The sequence below is a fragment of the Elephantulus edwardii genome, unplaced genomic scaffold (genome assembly GCF_000299155.1).
Source record: "Elephantulus edwardii isolate Elephantulus edwardi_28Jun2011 unplaced genomic scaffold, EleEdw1.0 scaffold00086, whole genome shotgun sequence".
NCBI classification, from domain to species: domain Eukaryota; kingdom Metazoa; phylum Chordata; class Mammalia; order Macroscelidea; family Macroscelididae; genus Elephantulus; species Elephantulus edwardii.
This window is the reverse complement of record NW_006399836.1, coordinates 934,141-943,698: the sequence shown is the minus strand read 5'-3', so window position 1 is coordinate 943,698 and position 9,558 is coordinate 934,141. Positions and strand designations below refer to the sequence as shown.

General features: G+C 59.4%; 1 protein-coding gene across 1 annotated transcript in view; it reads right to left on the bottom strand.

Moving 5' to 3' along the window:
• The window catches only part of SCUBE1 (signal peptide, CUB domain, EGF-like 1), a 145,616-nt gene that overhangs the window by 41,063 nt on the left and 94,995 nt on the right, over window positions 1-9,558 (bottom strand). The window contains exons 5-6 of the mRNA XM_006890045.1: window positions 7,284-7,409; window positions 3,587-3,703 (exon numbers count right to left, since the gene is read on the bottom strand). Coding sequence (XP_006890107.1) covers window positions 3,587-3,703; window positions 7,284-7,409 — 243 coding nt within the window. The remainder of the gene's footprint in view (window positions 1-3,586; window positions 3,704-7,283; window positions 7,410-9,558) is intronic.

The window sequence follows — 9,558 nt, the reverse complement described above, 5'->3', positions numbered from 1 at the left end:
GGACAGCAGGTGCAAGTGGCTCCAGGCGGCAGGTGGGTGACTGCCATCGCTCCCTGCACCTACCTTGGGAGGTCCAGAGAGTCACAAAACTGTTGTCCTCTCAGGGGCCTCCCTTCTGACCACGACAGTCTCGTGACCCCCCCCACCCCCACCCCCAGCACTCAAGGCTGTGACCTCTGGCCTGAGCTAAGCTCTGCAGGGCTGTGTGTGAGCTTGGGTTGATCAGTGTGCCCCTATTTCTATGCCTTAAGAAAGGGATGTGACACTCACCCCTACAGCTGTACAGTTCTGTGTACACTCAGAGGGATGTAATTGGGATTTGACAACTTTGGCAGATGAGAATGTGCTTAGGAGATCCTGGGGTCCCAGTGCCACACAGAGACCCCGTCCAACCTGGGCAGGGGAGCCGAGTGAGGCATGGAGGGGCAGCGCATGGATGAAGGTGAGGGCAGAGGGCCTTTCTGATCTGTTGCCAAGCTTGGTCACTTCCTCTTCCTCCTTTTATATGTCATGCTGGCCCAGGGGCAGCCCCACCAGAAGGCGCCAAGAGCCCCTAGCCTGCCCCTCTGGGATCTGAGCTCTTTGAAGTGGCACAGTTGAGCCGATTCCAAGTGCTGGAGGAGGGCTGTGGGGTGGCCAGGGGAGGGTGGATTAGGGGCGGGTCACTCAGGGTCAAAGGCGGCAGAAGTCTTGCCTTCTCCCTTGCTGAGTAACCAGACCCAAGTCCTCCCCTCTCTGGTCTCAACGTAATCCACTACGAAGGCAGCTGGGTGGTGGGACACTCAGAGACCACGCCAGCTGTGAAGGGAGGGCTGGGCCCTTCTGAGACTAGAGGTGCCAAACAGTGACTTCTTGCTGGGAGAGGAGAAGCTGAGGGCTGAGCTTCTAGAACTCCTGGCTGACCCCAGTGCCCATGTTTGCTACCAAGTCTCAGGGCCAAGCTGCCCACCCAGGGTCCTGAACTGCAATAGGGCGCATTGACTATAATGGGGGGGTACAGATAGGGACCACGCAAACTTGACCTTGGGGTCTCTGCCACACACACTCACAAAGAAACAAATGTGTTTGATGGGGGGTAAAAACTTTACAAAGGAGAAACCAAGGTCACATCAGCAGTGGGGGCCCCCCAGAGCACACGTGACACACAGGATCACACACAGCACGCTCCACACACACTCGCAGCCCACACAGTCACATACACAGACACACGCACACACTCACACACATGAACAAAAGTGCGAGAACAACAAAGGAAGTGGAAGAAAAGTTACCCATGAGTAGCCGCCGCTTCACCCGCTTGTCCACATCAGCTACTGACGTGGCATTGAACTGAGAGCGCTCAATTGCAGCCTCATCCTTCTCTAAAACACAAGTAAGGGACAAACACGGAGCCGGAGGTTAATGAGCGCCCGCTCCCTGTGGCCCACGACAGCCGGCCTCTCGGCATGCCGGCGCAGCAGCGGCCTCGCCGAGGGGCTACTCCCAGGAGACTCCAAGGAGGGGGCTCAGGGCAGGAGGCGGGCGGGAAGGAGAGGGGACCACGACATGAGCCGGACACAGGTGGGAACAGGCCAAGCTGCACACAGAGGAGGAGCCGGAGGTCACAGCGGACCTGGCTCGAGCTGCTGGGGGCCAGAGAAGCAGCATGGTTCAGGCTGGAGAGGTAGCACAGGACAAGGAGACAGGCCACGAGGTCCGGTGATGGAGGCACCCTGTCACAAGGACGCTGTCAAACACTCATGCAAAATTAAGAACAGAACACAGAGAGGAGCGAACCCACGACGGGGTGGCCGGGGTCGCTTGGGGCAGCGCTGGTTGCCTGCTTGTCGATGGAGGGCTGGGCTACGCATTCAGTGGGGCTGCTTGGAGGCTGGGTGGTCCGAGGGGTGAGCAAGAGGGGAAGGGGCATGCTGGCGGGCGGGAGCCGGGCCAGGATGCATCCCACGGGGGCACGGGGTGGGTGTTAGCTAGCTCCAGTTCCTCTGCTCAGTCAGACATTTGCTCCTGAGGGATTTGCTGGCCACTGAGCAAAGCCGGATGAAAGTGTCCTCATCCGGGCCGGGAGTGGGGCACGGGAAACGGTGCTCAGGGAGGGGACAGAGGGGCGTGGGTGTTACTTCAGAAAGCAGATCCAAGTCAGGGCCATCACATGCAGCAGGCATTAAAAAAGAAAAGGAATAAAGAGAACGAGGCAGGTGGACGAAGACAAGGCAGTTAGACAGAGGGCCGGCGCGGGCACGGCCTGGCGGCTGTTTGCACTGTCCGCGGTGGGCAGAGCCCCATCGGTGACGGTGCAAACGCTGAGGACAGACTTGAGGGACGCAGACAGGGGGAGGCCAGGGGGAGGCCTGGAGGCCTCTGGGCAGGACAGTGGAAGGAGAGAGGTGGGAGGAGAAGGTTCTAGATGGGATCAGGCTGCAATAGAGACACTGGTCTGAGACCAGGTTCTACTTTTAATTTGGGTGGCTGGTTGGCTTTGGCTCTGGAAATGACTACTGAGCATCAGGTATCAGACAAGACAGGCAATCAGGGGCCATCACCAGAGAAGCGGAGGAATGAGATCAAATGGAAAAAAAACCCAACCAAACAAAAACGGCTGTCTGAGAGAAGAGACCACACTGAGGAGGGGAGGCCCACCCGGGACGCCGGGCCCACCCCAGCCCAGGGTCCCCCAGCTCTGTCTGACAGCGGGGACAGGACGGTGCCAGCACGGGGCGTCCCGGGCTGCTCGGACGTGGCGTGCAGATCGGCTCCTTCCCTGCACGCCACGCCTCGGGAGAGGCCTCCAGTCCACAGGAAGCGGGCTTGGGATTGGGCTCGTTTTTTTTTTTAAAAACAAATAAGCATGATAGCAGACTTGCTTTGGGTTTCAAAAGTTTGCCAACATGAAAGAGAGAAAGGAAGGTGAATTTTGGACACTCATTTTGAAATTCCTCTCAATACCAGTTGAACAAAATGACTGGCACTTTTGAGCGTGACTGGTGACTTTTGAGCCCACTGGTGACTGAGGCAATCTTCGCAGCCCTCCACGCTTCACCTGTGGACGCTGAGACTGGCTTTGAGGCTTTGTGTCACTGGGAAGTGACGGGTGTGTGTGTGTGGGGCCCTGGGAGGAATGGCTGGCCGTTGGGTGTGAGCGTTCTGGTCCCATTTCCCATTGGCTGGGGGGTCATTAAGCATCTTCCCTGGGCTTCAGCGTAACAAAGTGCAATGAGTGCTGAGAAATCTCCCAGCTTCTCTGGACCACTGAGGGCATCCCCCTGCCTGGCTGGGTGCTTTCTGTCATAGGAAAGGGACCCTTCCCCTTCAGGAGCAGAGAAACCCTCCCTCTGCAGGGACACAACCCTGCTTCCTCCCCAAGGGTTCTTCTGGGACACTCCGGTGACAACTTGATGCGGATGAGCCCGCCTCTAAGTGACCTAGTCTCCACAGAGTGCCTCCCCTGGGGGGCTGCCACCCCATCACTTCTGGGGGCACTCTTTTTCTCGCTCTTTGGAGAACAGGACATGGGTATTGGCTTGGAGGCCCTCGTGACGTCCCTGCAGGGGAGGACTCGGGGTGGCATGTGGCCCAGGCGCCTACTCACCGATGCAGGTCCGGCCGTCCGCGTGGAGGGCGTACTTCTGGTGGCAGCCACACGTGGGGCCCGTGTCGGTGTCCTCACAGGTGTGCTGGCAGCCTCCGTTTCCATAGTTACAGGTCACTAGTGGGGCCCCCGCATGTACAGCCACGTGTATAAACAGAACAACAACACAACGGTTAGTTTGTCAGAGGTGGTGGGCTCTTTCTGGGGCCATGGAGGGAAGTGAGGCCTGGACAGTGGATGGAACTGTCCTCAGAGGTGACCCGGGATGGGACAGCGGGGCCGGAGCCCTCTAGTTCACGCGAGGCTGGGTGACTTCTGAATGAGACGCTCTTGTCTATCTCAAAGGCAAAGGTCTGCGGCTGCCAGGACAGACTAAGGGGAAACGGTGACAGCGGACAGGTCCCTCCAGTTCTCATGAGCTTCTTCCTTCTTCAGCTCTGTCTTAGGATGTCCCAGGGACATGTCCACACTATGCTTCCCAGTGACCCCTCAAAGTATCCCCTGCAAGCCCCGATGCTGCTTGCTCCATGATGTTCACACAAACCAGGCAAAGGGGGACCCACTCTAGAATGCCAACATTAACCCAGGCCAATGGGTGCCTGTTCCACAATGTCCGCACAGACCCCTGCTGAGGAGTGCCCGCTCCAAGATGCCCACACAGACCCAGGCCCAGGGGTGCCCATTCCACAATGTCCACAGACCCCAGCCAAGGAGTGCCCGCTCAAAAATGCCCACACAGACCCAGGCCCAGGGGTGCCCATTCCACAATGTCCATAGACCCCAGCCAAGGAGTGCCCGCTCCACAATGTCCACACAGACCCAGGCCAAGCAGTGCCTGCTCCACAAAGCCCACACACAGACCCAGGCCAAGGGGTGCTTGCTTCACGACATCCACACATACACTCTGACTAAGGGGTGCTGTGTGAGGGTAGTTTCAAATGTCCTGGAATGTGCCATGTGGTTTTTCACGTCCACGGCCTGAGAGAAGCAGAACCTTTCAGTCCAGAGTCTCAAAGCCATCGGAGACATGGATCCGCTGGATAGGCGGAGTCTGGTGCAGAAATGACTCATTCAGGTTGACGTCAGAGACACATTTCTGGGGTGAGGCCCACAGGCCGTGATGAGCAGGTGTTCTAGATCTCTCTCAGCACCGGCTTCTCTACACTGGGAGGGAGGACCACAGCCGGTCACAGGCGAGGACACGCCAGGCCTGTGGTAGCATCTTCCCGGATGCTTTAACCATCCATCCTGATCACCGCTGGAGCCCTGAACTTGGTAAAACTTAGGGGTGACCAGACACATAAATGTGGTTTTAGAGGTGTCGTGTCAGACGGACAGGCATCCTGACTGAGGTCCATGTGAAGAACGTGTCATCAGACTATTCCTCAAGGGGTAATTCCTTTCACCCAAAGAATGAGCCCAGGGCTCTGGAGGGGTGCCGGCCCAAGTGCTGGTGGAGTCCCACCACGTGCAACTGCCGTATCAGATGAGAGGGTCTGCTCCGTGCTCCAGCTTCTAACCTCTAATCCCGGGGATAAGTGCTTGGCCACTAACGTAGAGGTCGGAAGTTTAAACCCTCCAGCCGGGAGAAAATCGAGGCGGTCCCGGGCAAACCCAGGGGGCAGCTCTGCTCTGTCCCACGGGCTGTGAGTTGGAATGGACCGCATGACAACATTTTCTCAGGGCGTCTCTCAGTGTTTACGGGTCCTGGGTAATGCAGTGATTAACCAGACGGCTGGTGGTCTGAACCTCCCACTCCACAGGAGGACGGGCTGGCTCCTGTGAGCTGCACTCGAAGCCTCAGGGGGCAGCTCCTGTGGGCAGGGTCTCACGGCGTCAGCAGACTTGAGGGCCAGGGGCTCTGGCTGCACGGTTCTGGAAACCCGAGCGGGACTCCCTCCCAGCACCCACTGGGCCCTCATCTCTGCTTTCCGTCTGCAGCTGAGCTCTGCCAGGAGCCCCGGTGTCAGGAAGTGGGGACACTGTTCTCTCGAGGCCCTGGTTACTGGAGATGACCGTGCCCACAGTGATAATGGAGAAGGAGGGGCCCCTCGGCCTCTGAGGAGGGTCTGCACGCAGGGTCTGCTCTGCTGGGCCCTGAGGGCACCGTGCACTACACCTTGTACCTGAGAGCCTTGAGTCCAGAGGACAGAGTCTGGGGCACCCCGAGATCCCGTGGGCGTGCAGAGGCTCCTCTCAGACCAGGCGGGGCCCTCAGGAGATGCTCTCTGAACAGGCCACGTCTTGGGAGCCCCATGCAGGTATAACAAGGAGACGACGGGGTGGGCGCTTCCAGGCCCTCCCTGTGCTGGGCGCAGGCCACTTTCCCTTGGCACTGAGCACGGTGACTTGGCCCACAAGCCGATGCTCAACCAACCATGTGAAATGAAGGGACCTCTTTTTCTTCTACCCAGGCTGCCCCGAGCTTGCCACCCTCTCATATTCTTGTCACTGGTCTTCTTCTCAAGGAATCTTGGATCACTTGGCTCAGAAGGATAGTGAGGGCTGGACGCATCACTTCCTGTTCTGAAAGCTGCCTGGGTGAGCATCCTGTGTCTGAGGGGACATGTGGACAGACGGGGGAGGGCCTGACTAGCAATCCCTAACTGAGGGTGCCTCTCTGGTGACAGCCTTTGTTGACAGCATACAGGCCCCTCCATGTTAATCCCTTAAACCAACCCCCACGCCACCCGCAGCTTTGGGAACTCTCTAACATCCGCAGAGAGTCAGGAATGAAGAGGCTGCTTCCAGTTCAGACAGGAACGGGGCAGAGAGAGCCCCTCTGTGGGGATGGACGATCCTGAGGCATTTGGGTCCTGGGCTGTTGGGGACCACGTGAGGAGAACATGCAGGCAATGATATGGTGAGATGTCCAAAGGACAGCTGAGAAAGCCCCAGCGACCAAGGGGCCACTTGCCTACTCCAGGGCAAGACCTGGTTGGCCCTGGCCCCCTCTGCTGACGTGAGGACCATGTTAGATTTTGTACGCTGGACCTGAGCTCTTCTGTCCACTGTCCGCTTTGAATAGCAAGCTTTGTGCGGTGGCATGCTCTGCTCAGAGATGACCGTGTCGGCAGCAGCCTTGTGTTGACCCCACCCGGTGTCTGCACTGCCCACCACCCCAGGCTGCTGTCAGACTCGTGTGTGTCTGTGGGGGGCAGCATGGGCCTGGAGCTTCGGAGAACAAGTGGAGAATCCAGCCACGGTCTGGCTGGTCCCTTGTCATGACTCCTCCCAAGAAGAGGGTGACTGTGAGGACAGAATGGCCACCAGGAAGATGACCTGTCCCCCAGCTCTCCCAGAACACCTCCAAGGACAGCCAGCTGTGACCCTCCATGGCCGAGTGCTGAGTTCTGGTCTCCAACCCAGCCCTCCCCCGGCAAGGACCCCGGACCAGTGGTGCCACTGCCCCTCCATCCCCTGAGAGCCTGAGCTTGGGACCTGTGCATTCTGACTCCTGCTTCTGATTGGGGAACAGAAATGGGTAGCCACAAGCACTGCAAGGGGAGACTATGTGGACATGATGCTGGGTGGGCAAGACCCTAAGCCCTGTCCCTTGTGCCCCCTCCATCTCCTCCCCAGCTTTGTCCTTCTCGCCAATCCAGCCCTCCCAGACTGGTGTCCAGGGACTTGATGGACCCCCCAAAAGCCACAGCCAGGGCAGCAGGGATGTGGACCCAGGGCCGCCTCTACCTACGTGCGCAGTCCTTCTGGTTTGGGGCGAGGTCGAAGCCAGGCCTGCAGTCGCAGGCCACCCCGCCTTTGGGTGTCTCCCGGCAGATGTGGGCGCAGCCGTGGTCTTTGTTCATGCAGTTCATGCCCTCTGTGAGAGACAAACAGGAGGGGTTGGGGCCAGGGCAGAGGGGTGGGTGCTTCCAGCGGACTGGGGGGGCCGTGGGGGTTCCCGGCACAGGGTGTACTCTCTGGAACATGACATGCTGTCTGCGTGGGGTTCCCTCAGCAAGGACTGGGGCATGGACCCAGCTCCATCTGGGAGTGTGTGGAAGGGACCCACCGAGGGAAAGGCCCAGCCTTGGTTCTGTGTGGAGTCCATGGGGGTGCTCACAGGCTCAGGCTCCCTGTGGGTGGGGCCAGCTGGTGAATGGCTCCCCAGGTTGCAGAGTGGCCCTGGTCCCCTCTCCTACAGGACAGGCACAGCCCCTCCCTCCCCTGGCCACCACCCCTCACAGGTACCCCATCAGCCTGCCTGTTCACAGGGTGACTGAGGAAAGGGGGTGAGTGACTGCTCTGAGCGGCCAGTAACTACAACCCCAGTGATGTCCCCATCTTGGTGTCCCCTGATCATTCTGCCCCATTTGCCTCCAGCTGCAGGCACTGTCACCCTGGAGCCGGGAGTCATCCTGGTGACATCCTTCCTGCAGTGCATGGGAGTGTGTCTGCACTCCCCACCTCCTCTAGTGACACCTCTGGTCTGAGGGCGTCCTCCACTCAGGCCTTTGTGCGCGGTGCCAAGAGCGGGGGTGGCCCTGGGCTCTGAGCGACGGCGGCGCATGGCACTTCTCAGTGTATAGAGGAGGGGCAGGGCAGAGGTCTCAGCAAGTGATTGCTTCCAGGTCATTCTTGAGGGCATGCCAGCCCCACTCCTTTTGTCCCTGTGTATGCACACCAGCTGGAGGCCCACACAGGTGGCCTCGGCTGTCACCAGCTGCAGGCACCTGGAACCACCGCACGCATGGCTGGGCAGCCCCATCCCAGCCTGCTATCTCTAACTCATAGCTGCTCTTGGGCTCCACAGAACCTCCCCTCTGCGCTCTGCTGGGCAGCTGGGCCTGCTGGCCTCACCAGCCTCCTCGACCTCCGATGCCCGCCCTTTCTGCTGGTCCAGCCCACCCCAGCCCTAGTCAGGCTCACACGTATGCTGAGGACACGACTCCCACACACAGTTCCCACGCCGCAGCGCTAGGCCCCTCTCGGCCTCCTCCTACAGGGCCAGCCAGCGATCCCTGGCTCCCCTGAGTGCAGCGCTGGGGGAGACCCACCCTAGCTCACCTGCCCAGCAGAGGGCTGCTCCCCGCTTATGGGGAGGGGGGCTTTCCCCAGCATCTTTCCAGCGTGTTTTCAGGGATTCATGCTCATCGTCTCCTCCCCCACTCCCCCAAGGCTCCAAGAAGTTTCTACAGTTGTGTCAGAACTTGACAGTGACAACGTCTGTGCTGGGGACACTCTACCCTTGGCCCTGGTGATGGCAGGTTTCGTCAGTGACTGCCCTCAGGTGAGGAAATGCAAAGGCTTGAACCAGGGCCTCTGACTACAGACTCCTGTCCCTCTTGTCCCCAGAGGCCTTGCTGTCACAGGCTGGGATGCTTGCAGGGGAGGAGGCCGCCCACCTGGACAACAGTCTCCAGGCCCCTCTGGCTGGGCTCCACCCAGGCTCAGGGTGCACTCGGCTGGGATGCAGCTGGGAAGGCAGGGAACTCGAAGGTCCCTGTGGCAACCCGTGGCCCCTCACTGTCCTCCCTCCCTCGTGGCTTTGGAGGTATGCCCTCTCTCTCACACCCTGGCTGACCAGAAACCCTCACGAGCTGACCAGAACCCCCTCCTTGACAGCCTGCAGCGACTCAGACTCCTTAGAGGACCTTGGAGGATGTTTGTCTTCTTGGTCATTTGTTTCCAGAATTTATGAGGTCAGGGGTCAAGCACGAGGGGGCAGGTCACAAGCCCATCAAGAGGGCAAAGGCCAATGAAAGGGAAGAGCCTGGTCTTCCACTCTGCTGGCCTGTGACCTTGTCCCACCTCCCTCTGGCCAGGACTAGAGGACTGGAGGACTGGAAGCCATGGTCAGGCGCCTCCTGTCCCCAGTGGTGTCCTTGCCTCTCACCCAGCAATCCTGACTCCATCAACGTCACCCACGGCCTTGGGCAACACCAAAAACTGAAACCGCCATGGAACCCTCACGCTCTCCGTGGGAAGGAGGTGCCAGGCAGGACAGTGTCAGGGACGCAGCAGGGGCA